Source organism: Callorhinchus milii, unplaced genomic scaffold, assembly GCF_018977255.1.
Source record: "Callorhinchus milii isolate IMCB2004 unplaced genomic scaffold, IMCB_Cmil_1.0 Scaffold3, whole genome shotgun sequence".
NCBI classification, from domain to species: domain Eukaryota; kingdom Metazoa; phylum Chordata; class Chondrichthyes; order Chimaeriformes; family Callorhinchidae; genus Callorhinchus; species Callorhinchus milii.
In genome coordinates this window covers 6,541,086-6,564,737 of record NW_024704744.1, presented here as the reverse complement: position 1 = coordinate 6,564,737, position 23,652 = coordinate 6,541,086, and the positions used below count along the sequence as shown (strand labels likewise).

Below are 23,652 nucleotides of genomic sequence, written 5' to 3'. Positions count from 1 at the left end.
AGGATAAATTCTCTGATTTGTAATTTTAATATTAAAGAAAAAGAAAGAAAGCTTGAATATTTCACAGTATATCTTATTGATCTGGATTTTAGCACTGATCAATTTGCATTGACTGCATTTTTGCAAAGGGTGTAAATTCTAAATAATAATAATAATAATAATCCTTGCATTTGATATAGCGCTTTTCACGTCGGGAGGACGTCCCAAAGCGCTTCACAGAACACACTGTAAAGTGAATTGACTGTATATTTGTGGGCGAACGCGGCAGCCAATTGCACACAGCAATGTCCCACAAACAGTCGTAGATTGAAAATGACCAATTTATTATTGTTTTTGGTTTTGGAGGGATTATTATTAGGCTCTGTGTGGAGTAAGGAAACTTGCCCAAGGTTTTGCTCTGCCTGGAATTGAACTCAGGTCTCTCGTTTGCAAAGCGAGTGCTCTAACCACTGAGCGACAGGACTCCTTTGTCATGGCTTGTTTTTGTCAGATAAGGACCTGCTTAATGTGGATAGCAAATTTTAGCTGACCTTGAAGGAGAGATCTTGTTGTATTGCCTGTTAATAATAATCCTTGCATTTGATATAGCGCTTTTCACGTCAGGAGGACGTCCCAAAGCGCTTCGAAGGCAATTACTAACTATTTTAGCATTGAAATGCAGAGGAGATCTTTATAGAATGCTTGAGGATTGAAATTAGGCATTTATACCAATTTTTAGCCACTTTAACCAATTGAAACAAATTAATTTCATTATTTTCAATAAGTTGAACCTCAGCATTAGGACGGCCCAGGTTTCACCGCAGGTTCTGCACTGGTTTAGTAATTCTATATTTGAACATCTATCTTTACACCTATAAGATGTAAACTCAATTACCCGTACGGCCAATTAACTTGTAATGTGGAGTCCCATAGAGTGGTTCCAGAGTAGTGGTGAGGGTGCTTGCCTCACAAGCGAGAGGACCCGGGTTCAATTCCTGAGCGGGGCAAGTTTCCTTACTCCACAACGCCTCTGTCTACCAAACAGTAAGTAGGAACCCAGTTGTTAGTCGATTGGCAGATCGCTTTCCGGGGGTAATAATGCCTTCAAAAGAAAATGTCGTCACTCAATCCATGACTGTTTGTGGGACACTGGTGTGCGCAATTGGCTACTGTGTTTCACCCCCAAATACAGTAAATTCACAATTTTTAGGGGAATCGCTTTGAGATGGCTCAGTGATGTGATAAGGCATTATATCAAATGCAAGGATTATTATATTAATCACTGATATTCCATTTGTGTTCTTTCTGGTTCACTTGCAGGATGTCCGTTCCGCCACAGTGATCCAGAGCTCCTAAAGCAGAAGCTGCAATCGTACAAAATTCCTTCTGCAGGAATAACTCAGGTGGGCTATACAATATTTATCGGTGTTGCAGCGCTAGAGATCAGTCTTCCAGCTTTAGAAAAGTTACTTCCAACTGGACTCAAGGAACAGCTTATTCACACACAGGGTTGTGGGCATAGAACACTAACTCCAACGTGATGCAATCTGTGGAAAGAGCAACCACTCATTCAAGAGAAATCTAGCCATGTACAGAATCGGAACCTAACTAGAACAGTATTTTTTTCTGCTTGTCTGTTTATCTGCAGAGAGCTCTGATGTGGATGTTGCATGCAAGGCCTGGGGGACAACAATTAATAATTTGGCCACTCAATCCCCGACTGTTTGTGGGGCATTGCTGTGCGCAACTTGCTGCTGTGTTTTGACCACTAAATATACAGTCAATTCACTCTACAATATGTTCTGTGGAGCGCTTTGAGAAATCTCAATGACGTGATAAGACCCTATATCAGATGCAAGGATTGTTATTATATGATTATTTCAACAAATTGCATTTATATAGCGCCTTTCACATCGGAGGATGTCCCGAAACTCCCAACAGAAAAAATTGTGAGTGTATCCACAGTTGAATTCAAAGTTTCAAAGGCTGCTAACCATGCAAGCCTAATAATGTGTGAATCCGTGCTTTCATCACACACCAATGATTTTTTTTGCCAGCAGTGAAGATAAATCTTTATATTTATGCATTATACAGTTTGGGTTATATGTAGATATTTTAGAGATAAGGAAAGAGAAAGAGAACATTTGAGTTTCAGAGAAAAGGTCAGAGAAGGGCTGATACAATGCGCTACATTACAGACTATTTGTGTTTAGTTGTCTCTGTAGCCAATTTCCAAGAAGCTGACAAGCGTTTATGACTCTATATAAATCTAACTTGTTGTATATTGCGTGATGTTCAATTCTCTGCAGTGTTTGCTTATCTGCAAAGTAACCAGTTCCAAAGTGTTCAGTTCCAATTAATGTGGATAATCAGCTCTCTGTTTTATTTTGTGTGACTTGTGACTGTCAATAATTTGCTGTTGACCTTACACCAAAATAAGGTGTGGAGATAGTTAAAGAAAAGTTCTCATATTGTTTGTGATTTGGGTGGAGCTCAATCCACTGCCATCAGTAGCTGGGTAGGAATAGTCCAGGCCTTTATCTCATTTCATGTCCTCATGATGTGAAAGGCGCTGTACGAACGTAATTTGTTGTTGTTATTCTACATACTGATTCTATTCCCTGATGAGTTCACTCAGATAGATGTCAGTCTGGCTCAGTATAATAATAATCCTTGCATTTGATACAGTGCCTTATCACTTCTTAGAAACGTCTGAAAGCGCTTCTAAAAACAACTTGCATTCATATAGCGCCCTTCACGTGGGGATTTTGGATTAATTGGATTAGATAGTGGAGCTGGGGAGACCAGGGAGGAAGGCATTGGAATAGTCCAGCTGGGAAGTGACGAAGGCATGGGCGAGGGTTTCAGCAGAATATACTGTAAAGTTAATCGACTATATTTTGTGGGTGAAATTACTTCTAAACAAATTATCATCATTCTCTCACGTTTCAGGTGTTGATCAGTGTACCGTAGAAAAGAAACATGGGGGTTAACAGGACTTTGTGGACACCTTGTACATTGCAGTTAGTATGAACTTATGTACTGCCAAGAATATTCCAGGTTCAATTTCAGGGCCATGCTGATGAAACTGATCTAAACTAGAAGGCAAAAAGCAGTCAGAAACTTTTAGGGAACCTATTTTTGTGTATGAGGCCTTGCTGAAATATTTAGCTACTGATACTTGGTTCAGGGCTTTATCTCTCCATTTGACAGATGCTGAAAACAGTGGTGGATATGTTCAAAAGGTCAGTTAATTGTTACAAATTAAAATAAAACTTCCTCCTCCCCCTCCTTTATTCACACTGAATGTTTCGTCATTTTTCGCGTGTGATCTTAATATACTTAATTCGTTAAACTCATTGGAAAGGATTAACCAAATTACTTACAAAAACACTTAATCCAGATCTAGGCACAAGGGAGCTCGATCATGTTTTAATGACGTCCCACTGCAGCTAATTCAGCCACTAATTACCTGGTGACAGGCAATGCTGATCTTTCTTTGAAAGGCAAGATATTTAAATCTTGTCATAGAAACACTGAAATTGTTAGCAATGAACGGACAGCTGTTTCTAACACATCCTGCTGCTTTGCTGACCCTGCAAAGCAATAGAGGGCTCAATCTTTCAAAAATAATTAGCAGCAGAGCTACAAATACCCTTGTGTACACAAGGAATAAATGCACTTCATCACAAAATCCTCTAGGAATTTTTCCCTGCGTTCTCTTTTTATTCCAGGGGAACATAAATTGAGTTGTGCTTGCTGTTATCTTAAAAGAAAAGAAAAGACGAGATGTTTTTCTTCCAACGTATTTTCATTACAACCAGCCTGTCAGTTGTACGACATTTTCGTTGTCGATTACCATCTCTGACATTCATCAGAAAGCTTTCTCCCCACCCCCATCATTGGTCAATTCATCATATAATGACAACTTTAACTTATCCCAGCCTTAACACAGTGCTGTAAACAGAATTATTCAGAGCCAGAGCACCGCACGCAGGCTACTCAATGATTTGAAATAATTATAGACCTTCGTAAAAATTCCTTTTTTTTGACAGCATACTGATGTTAAGCATTTTACTCGCTAACCAGAGACTTTCCAGCAAAACCTTCATGGATTATTAGATCTCGTAAAAGTGGGGTCTGAAAAAAAGTTACTCATGCCATTAGGTTCATATTTAAGCGTATTGTGGGAATGCAGAGCAAAACATTAGGCGAAAAATGTGAGTGCTATTTTTCTTTGCTTTTCATTTTTTGGGATCAGATGGGTGTTTGACACATATGAAAACCCATCATCGTGCTTAACCGTATCCAAACCAAACTGAGAATTCCATGCATCCCACCTATACGTGGAAATTCCATGGATATTTGTTGGAAAGGAATGCACTCTCTTTCCCTGGAGGGACATATCCTGTTTACCTAATTCCAAAAAGTATTCAGTGCAGATTGGAAAGAGCCAAGGCTTGGGGATCCCAGAGTGTGCATTGGGGTACTGCTGGAGTCTAACCAGCTAAACCCACATATATTGCCATTGAAAGCAAGCTTTCCTGTGCTTGTTCATCTAGGACCACCCTACCTGTTAGGGCTTTGGCTTGCAGGGTTAATGGGAGCTGAGGTGGAGGAGCACCTGTCCCAGTGATTGGTCTGCGCTTCCAAGTGCTGCCGATGTGCCAGGCCGGGCTGTGCTGTGCTGTCATCAGCAGTGCCCTGGAGTACTGTGGACCCACCTGCTCAGGAATTGGACTCCCGAGTCCACCACAGAGGGCTGGCTCGATTCCAACATTTCATTGTCACCTTGGAGCCAGTTCAGTTAAAAGGAAACCCTGCTTACCTCCCACTCCCTGATGGATAGCTACTAATTGGTCAAGTGACATCCGATAAGCACAGGTTTGAGCTCATGCTAAGTGGATAGCAGGTACCAGGAACTCACTGTGGGCAACACAGCTCAGTATGAAATCTGTGAGAGCATTACCTCCATCTTCCTGTCCGTAGCCTGAACATATATCTCTTCCCAATGAGTGATGGTTCCACCAGTTGGTGGTGGGAGCTTAAGCAGTAGCTGCTTGCTTCTCTGCAGACCAATCAAGGTGGATTCCAGGCCCTGGATGAACAAATGTGTGTTCACAGACTCGGACTTCAGGTAACACCTTCCAGCAGCTGTTGCCCCAAGCCTCAGAGATTCCTCATCAGCTATCTGGCAGAGATCTGCCTTCAGCGTGGTGGAGGACCTTTACAGGACAGCTTTTCAAGTTCTAATAAATATTTTGGTCAAATTGCTAATTCTGTGTTGTTACACCCCTGACTATTAGAACTGAAACTAGTGTCAGCTCCAGTTTGACCTTTGTATGCAAATGTGAAGTTGAAGGCCCGTGTTACTTAGCTAATTATAGAAAGGTTTTGTAGAATCTGTGGTATTACTTGGAATGACTACAGTTTCCCTATTGACTATAATTCTATAACGTTTCATGAAGACATTAAAATCGCTCAGGCACCATAAACACTGCATCCGAAATAAGCACCTGTTTTCTTCAACGTATCCCCTACAGCATACAAACTCGTGACATTTTGGCAAGAGCCTGAGTTTTCATCAGACCCGAAGTCTAGCAAGACAGCTTGCTACACAGGGAATTTCCTGGAGAAAATGCTGATTGTGCTACGGATACTATATCTGGACCTGGGTTGTGAGTTTTTTATTCTTCCCCCCAAAGTACAGTAGTGCCTGATTAGCTGGCATACTGCCATCTGTGTAAAATGTTTGACTCATTTAGTTTGTTGCTTAAAGAAAAAAGGCACAAGGATAAGATGTAGAAAATGACCTCATTGTTCCAGATATTTAATCGTTGAGCTATGAGAGTGAAGAAACTCAACTTACTCCCTTTGCGAATAGAAGTTATGGATACTACAGTGGGTGAAGCATTTCTGGGGTTGTTATTTGGGTTCAGCCCAGATGGATGGAATGCGACTTTCTTTTTTGGCTTTGGGTCTTATGTAAACCAGTCCAAGCTCCAGTTCAGTTCATATTGACAGCCGAATTGCTTGCAATAACGATAATAATAATAATAGCGCCTTATCAGGTCTTCGAAACGTCTCAAAGAGCTTCACAGAATACACTGTAAAGTGAATTGACTTGTATATTTTGTGGGCGAAATGCAGCAGCCAATTGCACTCATCAGTGTCCCACAAACAGTCATGGTTTGAAGTGAACAATTTTTTTATTTTTTTGTAAGGAATTATTACCCCCGGAAAAGCAATCCATCAATCGACTAATAACCGGGATCCTACTTACTCCTAGGTAAACAGAAGCGTGTGGAGTAAGGAAACTTGCCTGCTTTTCGCCTTGCTGGCAATTGAACCCATGTTTCTCACTTGCAAGACGAGTGCTCTAACCACTGAGCTACAGAACTCCGCAATTCAACAACATCAACAAATTGCATTTATATAGCCCCTTTCATGTTGGGAGGACGTCCCATTGCACTGGGCAGTTAAGGGTTTGTACGTGAACTGGGGGATGGTTTCCGGAGCATGTGAATATTCAATGAATTTTGGCCATCTCACTCAGAGGCTGCAAACATGGTCCGTGGTGGAAGTGGCCAGCAGGTGTCCTTTACTAAGTCGTAGCACATACCTTGAGTAGTGTAAAGGAGTTTTGCTCTGCATGTTGACCCACTGCTATACCATGTGTACTGTAATGGAAAATATGGGAAGGTTTCTGTATTCCCCATGTTCTGAAGAATAGAAATATTCACCAAAACAGTTATTTTCTCTGATGAGAATGTACAAAAGAAATGCTAAGATGTATTTTGTGCTGAACCACAAATGTGCCCGGGTGTAATTATAAGCTATGAAAACTAAAGCTAAAGGGCTTTGCTTCTGTACACATTATCATAAATGTGTGGAACAAATTGCAACTAATTGCGAGTAGTTCTGATTCAGTCAGTGCACTCATGTTCAATGACAAAATGAAAGGCACAGAATTTGCCCTTAAAGGGAAAGTGTATTCTTATGACGTGTAACCTCTGGGTCAAGAATGCAGTATCTAAATAGATTTCATTCACTAATTATTATTGTGCTAATCTGCAATTCCCAAGGCCTGATTCACGGTTTGCCTGATTCTCGCTTGAGATTGGAAAAGTCTTTATTGGGCCGTGGGGAATGTGGATTTCGCACTTCTTTGCTAGAAAGTAGCCCAAAAATAATGTTTTTGAATGAGTTTAAAAATGAGTTCTAGCAACTAGGAACCCAATACATTGTATCATTATACAAATAAACCATATATATAGATATATATATGAAACAAACATGGCTATTCATTCTCAAAGTTAACATACTGTTTCCAGTCAATAACATTTAAAACTAAGGAACAGAATGTGTTTACAATTCCATAATTTTGAGTGTAGTCCCGTAGTGTAGTGGTTAGCACGAGAATTTTTTTTTTACCTAACAATGTAGGGTGTACAATTATCTTTCTGATTTTTTTCCCCGCTGGCGTATGCCTCTGCTCTTCGTCTGGCCTCCTTTTGCTGAGTTCCACAGATGCCTTCCGATACCAGTTGTTCATCTGTGAGTCTTGGCAGTGAGTGTGGTTGTCCACTCAAAATGTCGAGGCTTCACCACTAAGACTAACCTCGCCCAACTGCCACACAACCAGTCCTACTGAGTAGAGGGACCGGAAGCAGATACCCATACTTGTGGAGTCCTGTAGTTCAGTGGTTAGTGCACTCGCCTCGCAAGCGAGAGACCTGGGTTCGATTCCCGGCAGGGAGAGATGTTGGGCAAGTTTCCTTACTCCACACTCCTCTGTTTATTTAGCAGTAAGTAGCCCTGCCTGAGACCAACAAACTCAGCACAAAATTGAACCAGCCGTCTCCTGGTCCTTCACACTACACCTTGCTAAGCCAGTCCAGAACCTTGACTTAATAATAATCCCTCCAAAACCAAAAACAATAATAAATTGGTCATTTTCAATCTACGACTGTTTGTGGGACACTGCTGTGCGCAATTGGCTGCCGCGTTCGCCCACAAATAACAGTCAATTCACTTTACAGTGTGTTCTGTGAAGCGCTTTGGGACATCCTCCCGACGTGAAAAGCGCTATATGAAATGCAAGGATTATTATTATTATTATTATTGACGTCTTGTTTGACCCTCAACTATCCTTTCTACCCCACGTCCGTGCCATGATCCGCTCTGCCTTCCCCCACCTCCGCAGCATCCGACACTGTCTCACACCGCAGGCCGCTGAAACCCTCATACGTGCATTCATAACATTCGAGGCTTGACTATGCAAACTCCTCGCTTGTCGGCCTCCCCATTTCCTCCCTCCATAGGCTGCAGATCATCCAGAACTCTGCAGCCCTTGTCCTCTCCTGCACTAGGCTCCGTGACCCTATCACTCCCATCCTCGCCCGACTCCACTGACTTCCCATCACTCAGAGGATACAGTTCAAGATTCTGGTCCTCACCTTCAAAGCCTTCTACGGTCTTGCTCCCTCCTACCTCTTCAACCTCCTAACCCCCTACTATCCTGCCCGCTCCCTCCGCTCAGTGGGCTCCGGCCTGCTTCATGTTCCCAGCCTCGCCTGCCCCACAATTGGGGGGTGGACCTTCTGCCACTCTGCTCCTCCCCTCTGGAACTCCATCCCACAGTCCCTCCGCCTCGCCCCATCCCTCACCTCCTTCAAGACTCATATCAAGACCCTCCTCTTCAACTGTGCTTTCGATCACCCTGCTTCCCCTCCTGCCCTTCACCCTCCCCAATCCTGACCCCCAGCTTGGGTCTGAAACACTGACTATCCAGCGCCTTGAGACCTCCTCCCAATGTGAAAGGCGCTGCACAAATGTAATTTTGTTGTTGTTATATTGAAGGCCAGTGCTGAATAGAAATAATCATACTGCTTGCATTTGATATAGCGTCTTATTACATTATTGAGACATCTCAAACCATTGCAGAGAATATAGTTTAAATGTATGAGAAAAGATTAGCAGGTAACATAAAAGGGAACTGTAAAGTATTTAAAGTATATGAAGAATAAAAGATTAGTAGGTGGGTCCAATTAAGGACTAATGAGGAAATTTTCTTGTGGGGGCAGAGGGAATGAGCGAATGAGGGACTTCAGGAGAGACTAGAGAAGTTAGGATTATTCTCCTTGGAGCAGAGAAGGTTAAGAGGAGACTTCATAGAAGTTTTCAAAATTATGAGGGGATTTGATAGTGTGAACAAGGAAAAACTATTTCCACTGGCGGGTGGGTCGGTAACTCGAGGACACCAATTTAAAATAATTGTGAAAAGAAACAGAGGGGAGGTGAGGAGACATTTTTTCACACAGCGAGTTGTTCAGATCTGGAATGCATTGCCTGAAAGGGTGGTGGAAGCCGATTCAATAACAATGTTTAAGAGAGAAGTAGATAATTATTTGGGGAGGACACTTTTGCAGGGCTATGGGAAGAGAGTGGGGGAGTGGGACTGGTATGGGTAGCTCTTTTCAAAGAGCTGGCGCAGGCACGATGGGCCGAATGGCCTCCTTCTGTGCTGCATAATTCTATGATTCTATAATTCCAAAAGTGGATTGACTTGTGTATTTTGTGGGCAAAACGTAGCAGTGAGTTGTGCTCAGTAATGTCCCACAAACAGCCATGGAGTGATTATTGGTTCTTGCCTCATTAAAAGGGGGTGAGGATGTTGATGCACATTTCCCCAGGTTTCCACTATCCTTAATTGTATGGATATTTTTGTGTGTGCACCTATATGTGTGCACGCTCACGTTTGCGAGTGTGTGAGGGAGAGAGCGAGAGAGAGGAAGAGAGAAAAAAATAATGCGAACTGCAGTCCACACGACTGGGATCAGATGAGTAAAGAGCACTGAGGAAAGTGCTCGTGGCTCTGTCACCAGAACTTCACACTGGAGATGCCAGTTATTATTGTTGGTTTGCACTTTTGACAGAATAATTATCATTTAAGTCAAGTGTCCTCTGGAAGCAATATCAAATTCAATTCCCAGCGGTAGGAATGCTGAAAACTGTAACAGAATAAGATGAGCTGTTCAGACAGCTCACAACTGATCTCGAGGCGACAAACCTCTCCTGAGTCCAGGAGGATTTATTGAAATAGCAGCTTCCTGTCCAGATATTTGATCATCACTGTAATCATTTAGTTATGACCATTAACTGGCCATAGGTCAGAAAGTGTGGAAAAGGATTTTGTTTTATCCTGAAATTATTGAACCACCGCACACTGCATAATTGGTCTAATTTTGCATTAAAATTGTTGTTGCACATCTCTCCGTCAAGCGTTCATTTACGTTGTAACATTTCGGCACCTATATCAAACTGTTAAAAATCAATGCCACAGCAGTCTTTTAAGTTAATTTGATTTATACCGTGATTTGTATGTTCTGTGGATCTGGGTGCTTCAGTTCTTAACGCTTAGTGCCAGGATTATGCATCTATTTGCCAATGTTGCTCGGATGAACATCACAGGCATTTTGCAAAAATGGCAGATTGTGGAGTTGCACACTTTTCCCAGTATTCTGGCCAACAATCCCCGAGGTAAAATTGGTCACTCACTTGAAGGTTGTTTGTGGGACATTGCTGTGCCCAACTGGCTGCCGCGTTTCACTCACATAATTCAGTAAAATCACTTCACAGTATATGCTGTGACGTGCTTTGAGATGTCTCAACGCCGTGATAAGGCACTATATCAAATGCAAAATCCAAGGATTATAAAACCCCTTCTAAAAATTCTGCCTCTTAACCACGTCTTCGGTCATCTCCCTTCTACTGTCACCCACCTTCGGATTTGGATTTCCTTTTCTACTCTGTAAAGCACTTCGAGACATCATCCTGAGTTAAAGCGGTGTTAATGTTGCAAAAAAAAGGGGAGGATTGCAACAAAACAGTGGAATAGAGGAATCTTAACCCATCATCCCGTGTCCTCTACCCCAATTTCTTCTTTGTCTCCCTTGTCCTGCCTCCCCCCTCTCTGTTAGCCCTTAAAAGCCTCTCCCTCCCAACATGCCCCAGTTCTGACGAAGAGTCGTGGACCCAAAATGTTGACTCACTTTCCTTTCTCCATAGATGCTCCTGACCTGCTGAGTGTTCCCAGCGACTTCTGTTTTTGTCTCAGATTTCCAGCATCTGCAGTAATTTGCGTTTTACTATGTATACACAGATTGTTAACCCACCACTATGAAGATATTTCACAGATGTGCGAAAGATATATTTATCTTATGTTTATTTTTATGCTTTTGTCTGCTTGAAATTTTTTTTAACAGAAGATACAGTACTTTGCCCTTTTAGATTTTCTCCCCCTTAAAGGATTTTAGTTTTGCAATACAGTAAGTTGTTTCAGTGCTGTACTTCATACATTTTGATATTTGTGATTCTGTACCTTATGTCGGTGCTACTGTATACCTGAGCAGTAGAAGCGGTGTCACAATGTGACAAGGAGTGAATACACATGAGGGAAAGAACGTGAGGACTTATGCCCTCTGGTGTCCGCTCTTCCTGCTCCCCGCCCCTCCACCCTCACATTCCTTACAGGTTTACAGTTGAGATTGTTGTTGTTGTTTTACCAGGCAATGGTGGAGAAGGAATCAGTGTGAGAGAATTATATGTGAAAATTATTTCATACTTCCCCACCCTTCCAAGGTGTCATCCATGGCTGAATTGGTAGCATTCTTGCCGCTTGAGTCAGAAATTTGTGGGTTTGGGGCCCATGTTGGGATGTTGAGCTCACAGTCTTGACTGACACTCAACTGTAATGCTGGGGAAGGGCGGTGGTGGTTGCATTGTTGGAGGTGCCATGTTAAATTGAGGTCCCATCATTTGTTCAGGTCGACTTTAAAGATCTCATGGTACTGTTTGAAAAGAGAAGAGTTTCTCCCAATGTGCCGCAAATAAAATTAGCTGCTCACTTCATGGCTGTTTGTGAGACACTCCTGGCTGCCACATTTGCCTGCAAAATACACAGTCACTTCACTTCACAGTTGAGTCCTGCAAAGAGACATCTCGGTGTGATAAGGCACCATCTTATATCAAATGCAAAGATTAGTATTACATTAAGGTGCATCACCAGTTTATACTAACAGGCAACCACATTCCGAACTGTGTCAATACTGTTTAATACTAAGAATTTTAAAGAGCATTGTGTGTTTTTTTTTTAGTTTCCCCAGGTTCTCGACTACAGTTGGGAGTCCCTGCGGGTGACTAGCGCCTAGAGCTCTGTCACTGTCAGCCTGACCCCAGGACCATGAGTGGTTCAGGCATGTGGTTCTGCTTCCATTTTCCCACTTTTCCTGAAGGGGAATCGTGAACCTCTGCACAGTGACTTCTCCAGCATATGTGTCGGAGGAACTCACATGGTACAGCGCATTTGAGCTGTGTTTTTTTTTGATGGGGAAGCGTAGCATTTTTGGCAGTACTCCTGGTAAAAAGGGCCTCTTGCCAATGTTCTGCTCCTGAGAAAGTTGTACATCTGGAATCCTGTAGTTCAGTGGTTAGGGCACTTGCGTCTTATATGAGAGGACCTGGGTTTGATTCCTGGTAGTGTGAAGCGCTGGTCAGGTTTCCTTACTCCACACTCCTCTGTTCACCTAACGGTAAGTAGGATCCCGGTTGCTAGTTGATTGGTGGATCGCTTTTCTGGGGTTAATAATCCCTTTTAAAAAAATAATTTGGTTACTCAATCCTTGACCGTTGGTGGGACACTGCTGTGCGCAATTGGCTACCGCATTTCGCCCAAAAAATATAAAGTCAATTCACTTTACAGTATATTCTGTGAAGCGCTTTGAGACGTCTCGAAGACGTGATAAGGTGCTGTATCAAGTGCAAGGATTATTATTATTATTTGCCCAAGTCCCATCAAGAGTTACTATCCTATGTAAATTTGACATAACCCATACTTTGTATAAGTCATATTAAATATATGATCGCAACTGATACCACTTATGAGAGGCTTACTCTGTACTAATTTCACATTGAAACCAAAAAGTGGTGGACCATATTTCTACAGATGGGGTCTACTGATTCTCTTTTGAACTAACACCCAAAAGCCTTAACACATTGGAAGAATACCGATTCCCTTGTTCCATTTGATTCTGGTTACAATACAATGTGAAATGAATAAAGTTTGAAAGGACGGTTGACATTTATAGCTCTCTGCATTCCCAGGCTAGAGGTGTTGACAGAATATGCTGTCATTCTAATTTGATGGCACTATCGGAAACCGAAACGTGTCTTTAGGGCATTAGCATAACATAGATAAAGAGTGAGGTGTGAAATTTGTTTTATTTTACTTTTCACTTTGTTGCTGTTCAATAGCAGCTGACTTTCCCTCCTTTTTGTCTGTGACATGTCTTGACAACTGCTCCTAACTCGACTGAACAAAAGAATGTATAGAAGAAGTATCCCACTAGATTTGACAGGTTTCAACATAATTATTGGATAATGGTTGGATTGAGATCTTTCAGTTAATTTAAGGCTCCTTTATTTTTAACAACATTGAAGTCAAAGTGCAAGAATGCACGTGATGACAAAGCTTTTCAGGGCTTTTCAGTTTAACCAAGTCTTTACAATGTAATTTCCTTTGATCTACCTGCTGTATGTCATTGGTAGTGGCATCTATCAATACCTATACACTGGGATTCAATGGCAAGCAGGTGTTTGAAGTTTGAGCAGTGCTTGCCAGCTTGTATTTGCCAGTGGAAGTAACGTGAATAAGGGGACAGATAGAATTTATCAGCAATTTACAGATGATTTTTTTCTGGGGGATAGTTATCTCCTTATTCCAGCAATTTGCCACATGTCTGATAGGAACAGAGTGAGAGTGAATTCTGTTCAACTGCAAAATACAGGACAACTTTATGAATCCCAGCTGGCATTGCAGAAAACTGATAAGAATGGCAGCTTATATAAAGCCAAACAGATTAACTTTTAACCTGAATTAGAAGAGAAAATGCGCAACAAAAGCCATAGTGACATTGGTAATAGCTGCTCAGACTGGGTGAATCACTCTCTTGTTCTGCTTAGCCTTTGTGAGAGTGAAGTTATTACGCCGATAGGAATGGCAAAAGGAATTCCACACAATACTGCACTTATCTGCTGATGTCTCCAGTATATTAAATGCCGCTGGTTGTAGTTGGGTTTTAGCTGAACTGTCTACAAGGAAAGATATGTCAAAATGAACTTGCAACACAATACGGCCAGAGCTATATTGTTTTGTGCTTTCTTATCAGTTGTGATTACTATATTTGTGATTACCCCAGGGAGGTTTAAAAACGTCTATTATTTCTATGCATTAATACAGGAATTGGACGGACTGCGTTTCCTCAATAAATCTTCCTTTTCTTTCAGATCCTGGATTTAGTCAAGGGGATGCATTACCAGCTGGCCTGTCAGAAATACTTTGAACTGACACACAATGTAAGGACATGTTTAATTTCTATCGCACGGTAATGAGAGTGGCTTTGTCAGCCTTGGGATGTGACTGTAACTGGTGCATGAAACTCCGAGACTCAGAGGAATAATCACATCCATCATTAGCTGTCAGACTTTGTTAATTTTTATGGTGTTATTATGGGTGCATGTGATTTTGTGCACTTTTTTATGCTTATGTTTCTTTACATTGTATACAATACATATTTTGGGGGATATATTAATTAATTACCTTAATGTGCAATACATTAACTAGGCCAATCTAACCTGGTAAGGAATGGCACTAGCACTGCACTCAATGGCTACTGTCATCTAAGATCACATTTTATGTTAATAGATAATTAAATCACACAAACCTATTGAGAGACTCATTTATCAAAATGCCAAACATTTTTCCAAGCGTCCTATGGAGGATTCGCTCTCACTTCTTTTTTGAACAGTGCACTCATTAATGAGAGATGACATGAAAGATATAAACGTAGAGGTACAAAGTGCATTTAGGGGAAAAAAGTTATGCTGCATAATTGAACATGAATCAGAACTTGACAGAGTTCATATCATCAGAGAACGCTACAGCACAGAAACAGGCCATTCAACCCAAGTCTACACTGGTAAGTTTTTCTCCATATGAGCTGCATTGTCTAATCATGAGCTTCTCACTTCCCAAACCCTTTGATTTTTCTCTTCCTTTTCAAGCATCTGTCTGTCAGTCTGTTTGACAATGGTTTATGACAGAAAATTCCAGCCTAAAATATCCTTGTCCCGTGCATAACATCAGCACAGATCAGATCTCTCCCAGATTCAGCACTGAGACAACTGAACTCAGCCCAGGGGGCGGTAGAGGCACTTAGGCTGGCCTCACTGTCTCCTCCCATCAGTGAGGGGAAAAGCAGCGTTTCGTCCCCTGAACATTATTCAGTCTGCCTCACTGGATTGCACTTGATGATATTGTGAGAAGGCGAGGTCAGGATCATTGTGATTCCCTCTCTTTTCTCCCCTCTGTTGCTAACCATGTTTTGTTTCAAGCAGCTTTGTTCAGGAGAGAAACATTTGGTGGGAGGGGAAGCAAAATTTTTATTCTTGGCCACATCTAATAATCATCATTACCGCCCACATTTTCCTTGATTTATTCACAAAGTATAATCTTTATACCATTATCTAAACATAATAATAATTTGGTCATTCAATCTACGACTGCTTGTGAAACACTGCTGGGTAAAATTGGCTGCTGCTTTTTGCCCACAAAATTGGCAGTATAATCTGTGAAGCACTTTGAGACATCTCGAAGACATGATAAGGCGCTATATCAATGCAAGGATTATTATTATTATTTTACGTAACACTGTCTGGGAAATTCTCTCCCATGCTAAGGACATGCGTTCCTTTACCCTCATTGTTAAAAAAGTGCTCTAAAACCTTGCCATTCCATTGCTTGTGGATTACCGTCCCTTTGTGAAGAGTATTACCTACAATGCCTCTTGTAGTCTTCAGAAATCTAGGATTTTGTATGTCTTTTCATCTATTATCCTCACCACTACCACCACAATCATTTTGTGCTAGACACACATTTACCACCTTGGTTCCAGAAGATCGAGGGAAGCGAACTCTGACAATGAGAACTGTAGTTATGTGTCAGGGTTTTGGAATTGAGATGGAAATGATCTATGTGGTTACCTGGCAACAGAGCATGCTGCCTACCCATTTGAAACCATCTCGCAGACCACGTTTAAAATTATTAAACGGGTAAGTGCGAGGCTGAGTCCTGTTGTACCTAAAATCAGCAATTAAATAAGATAACCTTGCTTTTAAGGATTTATTCTTATCTCTCTGATTAAGTTCCTTAATAGATGTTTTCTCTGTTAGATGGTTTCTCAGTAACTGCTTAGTCCATGCTCCATGCTGGCAAATTGCTTTTAGCTTGTGCTTTTATTAGAAATCAGTTGCTACTTCTCTCTCTTTCTTTACCTCTTTCTCCCTCCTGTTGCCTTTCTTGTTGGCTCCTTTTCATCTACCCTTGATCTTTGTTTCCATCTCTTTTGTTAGTCAATTGACAGTTCGCTTTCCTGGATAATAATTCCTCCCAAAAATAATTTGGTCACTCAATCCACGACTGTTTGTGGGACACTGCAGTGCTCAATTGGCTGCTGCGTTTCGTCCACAAAATACAGTCAATTCACTTCACAATGTATTCTGTGGAAAGCTTTGAGATGTCTCACCGGAGTGATAAGGCGCTATAGCAAATGCAAAGATTATTATTATTATTCTTTTTTTCTTTTTATCTTTTCTCTCACTCTCTTCTTTCACTCCCTTCTATCCCTTTTCACTTTTTTTTGTAATCCTTTCTCTATTTTATTTCTGTTTTCTTCTCTTTTCTCTCTCTGCTTATCCAAATCCCATCAATAATTTAAAACTCAAAGAAGCAGATGCTGGTAAGCTCTGCCTACATTCTTCTGACCATGAGCCCCGGCACTCGCATTGATTTACCATAAGATCATTAAGAATTATAATAATAATCCTTGCATTTTATATAGCTCTTTATCACGTTATTGAGGCATCTGAAAACGCTTCACATAATATACTGTAAAGTGGATTGAGCAGAATTTTGGAATTTTTTAAAGTTTAGTCTGAATTTGGAAGCTAGTTTATCAAAAATAATTAATTGAGTCTGTGTTAATTATATTCCTTCCACATTAGAACTCTGTTTGTTCACATGTCCATTTACGCAAAGTAGATATGGGGCCCATCAAAAAAATTCCTGTTGTGCACATGAGAAATGTTGTGTGCGTGAACTCCTATTTGCTAAGAATCCAATTTAGTTGCGATGACTCTGGCTAAATAGCGTCCTTAGCAACTGCATACACATGCATCCAACAAGGATTTTCCCTATACAGAGAAAGGTCATTGTTGTAAATGCAATTCTTGATGTAATATTTTATACCATGTAGAATGTAGCCAAAAAAATATATAAAAAACATTGAAGAGACTGTATGCAAGAGAGAGAGCGAGAACAAGACTGAGAGAAGAGCTGGCATAGAGTACACTTGTTGGAACAATTTTTGTCATTAGCAATGCGGCCAATTTGTATTTTGTGTGATGTCCAGTTATTTGAGGTCTGCTTATCCCTGATGGGCTGGTCCAATTATTGCAGATAATTTACAAATTTAATTCTACCCATTGCTACCAAAATGTGGCTCCTAAGAAAAAAAACAAGACGTTAGTCAAGAGAACATGCGCCATAAATTCTTGGCTATTAAATCTGTCCCACAAAGAGCTTTTTAAAGGTTTGGGATTTTTTGAGGGGTCAACCAGGTGTCTGACACATGTGGACACCCATCCCCATGCTTAAGAGTATCCAAACCAAGCTGAGAATTCCATGCATCCCAACTACACATGGAAATCCCAGAGATAGATTGTTGGAATGAAATGCGCACTCTCTTTCCCTGGAGGGACGCATTCTGCTTACCCAGTTCCGGAAAGTATTCGGCACAGGTTGGCAAGAGCCAAGGCTTGGGGACCCTAGAGTATGCATTGGAGTAACTGCCGGAGTCTAACCAGGTAAAACAAAATAGTAAACCGATATCACTGTCTGGGAAGCTTTCCCGCTGCTTGTCCAGCTAGAACCAGGAGCTGAGTGGGATGACTCCCTGCCCAGTGACTGGTCTGTCCTTCCAGGTCCTGCTAATGAGTCAGTCTGGTTGTGCTGTCATCAGCTTTGCCCTGGAATACTGCGGACCCTCCTGGCTCAGGAACCAGACAGAGAGAGGGCTGACTTGAAAGGTTTTGAAGACAAGGGTTTTGGGGAGAAGTCACCTGTTTACGGACAAGCTAAAGTTCCTCAAGAAAAGATGAGTAGGGAATAATAATAATAATAATCCTTGCATTTGAGCGCTTTTCACGTCAGGAGGACGTCCCAAAGCGCTTCACAGAACACACTGAAAAGTGAATTGACTATCTTTGTAGGCGAACACGGCAGCCAATTGCGCACAGCAATGTCCCATAAACAGACGTAGATTGAAAATGACCAATTTATTATTGTTTTCGGTTTTGGAGAGATTATTATTAGGCTCTGTGTGGAGCAAGGAAACTTGCCCAAGGTTTCGCCCTCTGCCTGGAATTGAACTCAGGTCTCTCACTTGCAAAGCGAGTGCTCTAACCACTGAGCTCCAGGACTCCACACAGTTACTACTGATCTTCCTAGAGTCACACAATTCTGGGTTGTTCCCTGCTGAACAAAGCAGAACCACCTTGAAAGACACACACCTCCTCCCTGAGCCTGAGAATGAAACGAGTGGTTTGGGGTAATATAAATTAATGAGCATTCATCACTGCAAGTAAGCTGAATTCTATTAACAATTTTTCTTCTCAACATGAAGCAAATTGTCCAGTAATTTCCCTGTTACTGTACTGCAGGTTAGGTTGGTTTTGATCGATCTCCATAGTCACACTGGCCAGTGTGTCCTGAGTCATGCTGACATTCACTACAAGGTTTATCAAAAACTCATTTGGCCTCTGGTTTCTGGGAAATCATTGAGCCAAGTGCATATTATACCAACGGGCTTCATTGGATTTCTTATTAAATAGAATAATGATGTTTCTCCAAAATCGAGTTTTTTAAAAAACTTTCATCTAACAGTGGTGAACCCCTTTGCCGGCTTCTGAACAGCAAAACAGCTTAGCAGAATCTTCATTAGCACTGCTTGTCAAGAGATTTATTCCCCGCTCCTTTAAAGTTAATTATAAATGTGTAATTAATCCAGATGAGAAAAGTGAGTCGCAATTGAAAATGAAATGGCATATATTGAACGGCTTTTGACTTTTTCAAAAAAATGTTCTAAGCTATGGAGTTTAATCCACCCAGTACATGTGCAGTGAAGGTCTGAAGGTATTAAGAGATGTGACCCTTTTGCAAGCCACAGCAGACTTTTGTGATTGTTCAGCTTAAGCCACTGCAATGAAGAGCCTCCCGACGCAGAACTATTTTCATTAGTTGCATACATTTTGAATAAGCATCTCCCAAGTACTTTCTTTACAGAGAGAATGGGGGGAACGTGGAATTCTCTTGTCGCAAGCTGTATTTGCAGTAGAGACCACAGATTATTTTAAAAGCAAATTTAATAGCTGCTCGAAGAGGAGGAATATTAAACATGAATACCTGGGAAGTAACTGTACTAACCGACATGCGGAAAAGTGGGGAAAAAAGTGGGCTGAAAAGATATATCGTGGCCGAATAAACTGACAGAACAGGTTTGATGGGTTGGATAGCCTTCACTTGTTACATCCTTTGACCACCAAATAACAGCTAAAATGCTGCCCTGCCTGCACATTCTCAAAGCTCATTTAAGTGTTCTTTATGTAGTGTTTAATGGCCTCTTTTTAACGTTTCTTATCAGTCCAGAGATTGCTGCTGATCTCAAATTGTACACAATTGCCCAGCTCCCCCCCCCGTTAAATGATACAAGTCGTTACTTTAACGACGTTTGTGCTATTTTGGCAAAGGAGCACCTACAATCAACTCGATACTCTTGATCAGCAAAAGACTACCTGCTACATAAATTGTCCTATTTGATGCAGATTAATTACTCTGTTATAACCCTGCATTTGCCTGGGTCTCACATCTCAAATATTATGCACAAAGGAAACAGCGAGCAGGAAGTGATGTTAACGACATTGTCTGTATAACAGGAATGCAAAGCACGCATTTATGTGCATGCAAGCAACATATAGGAAGTTTAATCAGCAACAACATGGCAGCCACTATTTAATATCAGGATTCAGCTAATTAGTGACAGAAACCGGATGAAGCGACTTCTCGGGATACCAGTGCTACGAGAGGAAGTACATAAAAATGTAGGATGCTAGTTTAGGATTGCCCTGGAGCTTCCAATAAGTCATGATCAGAATGCTTTAAATGCTGGTGGAATATTTGCTGATGATGTACTATTGTGGTGCAACTTTGTTGGCTCAATCGCTCGGCTCCTGTCAGCAGCTTCTTGCCTCAGGCGCTGACAGCTCAACCTGCATGGATGCACATTCCACCTTGCAGAGATGGTGCTGTTATCTTGTTTGATTCCAAACTGTTCTTTAAGCCCCACATCTGCTCTGACCTGCTCAGTTTTCCCCTACCTCCTAAATATTCCCTGCATACAATCCAAAACTCTGCAGCCCATGTTCTTTCCTGCACCATGCTCCGCGAGTCTATCACCCCCATCCTCGCCTAGTTCCATTGGCTCCTCATCTCCCAGTGGATTGAGTCCAACATTTATAAATGGAATCTTGTTGTTGTTGTTGTTTTCACCTTTACAGCCCTTCGCAATCTTGCCCCACCTTTCCTCTGGGCCCTTCTCAAATCTACCAATTCAGATGCTCCCTTCATTTCTGCAACACCGCTTCATGTCCTCTGCTCTACTTACCCCACTGTTGGCGAGAGGACAGTTAACCCATCTGCCTCCATTCTCTGGACTCCATCCCTTAGTCCGTCCACTCAATCCCTTCTTCATCCCATTCAGTGTGCTTCTCAATACCTACCTATTTGACTGTGCTTTCAGTTATCTTTCTCCTCCCCACCCCCTCGGCTCCTGCCCCCAGCTCGGGTGCCAAGCCATTATTTTTAAGTGCCTCCCAACGTGAAAGGCGCTGTATAAATGTAAATTTGTATGTATTCTGTACGAGCCTGGCAAAGGTTGTCTTAGTCATTGTTGTTTACAAGCAGACAATTTGATGACTACTGTTAGGTTAAAAACAAAACAATGATTGATAGACTAAACTAGTAATTTGTGTGGCTATAATACTGCTGTAATGTTTTTCTGCTCTGATTTGAGTCTTCTTAGCTAGGCATAGAAACCCAGAGTGCATGCCTTTGTTTCTTCCGTTGTTCTTAGCTTGGTTGAGTATGTGATCCTAATTATTCAGAATTGTCCTATTAGCAGATTCGGAAGTGTGACAAGAACACAGGGAATATCAGCAAGACGGAAAATGAAAGGAGTCTCAGGTTTTCATTGCATTTCATACAAATTGTTACAGCAGTACTGATGAACAAGGCGAGATTTGATATTCATTATTATTGCTTGCTCAGTGTGAATTGCATTGTTCAATGGAATTGACTCACAATGCAGAGTAGCTTATTGACACTTTTACAGACTTGAAGGAAGTGATAGGGAGGCAGAGTGCATTAGATCATTGTTCTTTTGCTTTCTGGGAGTTAGGTTGAAATTCAGCCTGGATTCCTCCTCTGGTGGATGTGAAATAAATTAATTAGGATAGTCACATCTCTCTCTGTGCTTCTCTCACTTTCTCTTTGCTATTCTCTCTCTCTCTCTCTCTCTGTCAATCTGCCTGTCTCTTTGCCTCTATCTCTAGACCTTCCTCTTCTACCGCTCCTTCAGTTACCCTCCTACCCCCACCCTCTGTGCCCTCCACCCCTCTTGATCCCAACCCCCAGCTCGGTGCATATCCTTAACTGTCCAGCGTTTTGGGATGTCATCATGATGTGAAAGGCGCTATACAAATGTAATTTGTTGTTGTTGCTGTCAAGACAGTTTTTTCCCCCCTCTGTTTGCTGAGGTATTGTCTAAGTAGCTTTCACTCTTCGATTTGTCTCGGGGTTACAGAACATAATTTGAACCTTCGGCTCATTTTAATTTCTTTTTCTCTCCTCTTTAGGTTGAAGAAGTAGGATTTTCCCACAGTCACCCCAATCAGTACTTTCTTGAAAGCCAGAGGCTGCTCAATGTTGGTCGAGATGTAAAGAAAGAGCCCAGCCCGCCAGAAGGTTCCCAGAGAAGCCAAAACAGTCAGCCAGCAAGGCCTGCTAGCGTCTCTGCACCCAAATCTGCAGACCGACTAGCCTCGGAGGAATTAGAAATGATATTCAGTGATGGATAAGATGTTCGTGATTATTAATAGAATGGTATCTGATATCCAAAGAGGTGTGTTTTGTTACCACATTCAGACACATATTCTTAACAGATTATATGCAAATGATGGCCTTTCTGATATAATTGGGTAAATGAGGTGAGTTCCGACCTAGCATGTATGTCCGATAAGTTTATTAATCTGATAGAAATCCTAGGACAATTCCAAGAAAGAGAGCACATGACAAGTTTTTTTTTCACAGCGTTTTATACAGAGACTGGTTTTGCACGTGTGGTGCTAGCTGTCTGACTATGAATGGTGAGGTTCACGTACATGATGCAAGTTGATTGCAGCAGTACCCTTGGGGTAGAAATTGTTCTAAATCCATTCTACCGCCCGTGTAGTAAGATGCCTTCGCCCCGTGCATTAAGCTTGTGTCGCACCAGCAAAATTGATTACTTGTTGGAATTGAAGCATGTACATTTAGAATAGTCTTTAAGCCAGCCTAAGTGAAGAAATATTAAAACCTAAGCTGCTGCTGTTTAGTGAAGGCCTTGATGTTGACAGGTTGCACACTTCACGGGGTTTTACAAAACTGTCTCTTTCTTCACGACTGGTCTACATCATTGCTCTGAATTGTAGTCTGTACCTAATGGATTCACCGTCATTAGCTGTATTACAAGCTTCGCTGCCTTGTAATGCGGTCTGTTCTTTCTCATTGCCCATCAGGTGAAGCATAAGTGTGTTATACAACACCCTCCATCATACTTGCAGATTTGCAAACCCCGTTCACAAATATATTTACATTTCCGTGCAGTTATTCTCAAGATAGAACCATTATAGAACCAAATTAATGAAGGCACACGCATGTATTTTTGCAATACCATTTTTCTTTATTAACTTAAATAAATAAGCAATTTGCAAATTATAGTTCAGAAACTTTTTCTTTTCATGAATTAAAGGTAATCCCTTAAACGAACAGAATTCTTTGTGTGCTTTGTTGTCCAAGCTTTTAAATCTGAATTTGTCGTTTGTAGGTTTCACTGCACCTATTGGCATTGAAAAGACTGAAGGGCACCTTGTATTTGCAACAGGTGAAGAAACGTGTTGGTTGGAAGTGGTTCAGTTAGAGTACTCTAATTACAATCATTTATCAAGCATTTACATTCAACACCTGTGGGAAGGGTTGACAATGTGATATCACTCTATTTATGGTGTCTTTTACATGAAAGGCCTCATATTTGCGTCTGCTGGAAAGAGTTTTTCAGCAAATAGAAAACTCTACAGCAGACACAAAAATGTTCAATCACTGTTTTAACATCTTCTGCCAAGTCTCTCATGTATCTCTCCAGAGTACAGCCCAGCGTTACGTAGATTCTGCTTAGACAATAGAAA

The 23,652-nt window shown here is 41.4% G+C and overlaps 1 protein-coding gene across 1 annotated transcript in view; it reads left to right on the top strand.

Annotated features, from left to right (window-relative positions):
- The window catches only part of prim2 (DNA primase subunit 2), a 135,151-nt gene extending 111,915 nt beyond the window's left edge, over positions 1-23,236 (top strand). Inside the window, exons 9-11 of the mRNA XM_007894089.2 lie at positions 1,300-1,382; positions 14,326-14,394; positions 22,066-23,236. Of these exons, the coding sequence (XP_007892280.2) occupies positions 1,300-1,382; positions 14,326-14,394; positions 22,066-22,287 (374 nt within the window). The 3' untranslated portion in view covers positions 22,288-23,236. The remainder of the gene's footprint in view (positions 1-1,299; positions 1,383-14,325; positions 14,395-22,065) is intronic.
- Positions 23,237-23,652: the final 416 nt, after the last annotated feature.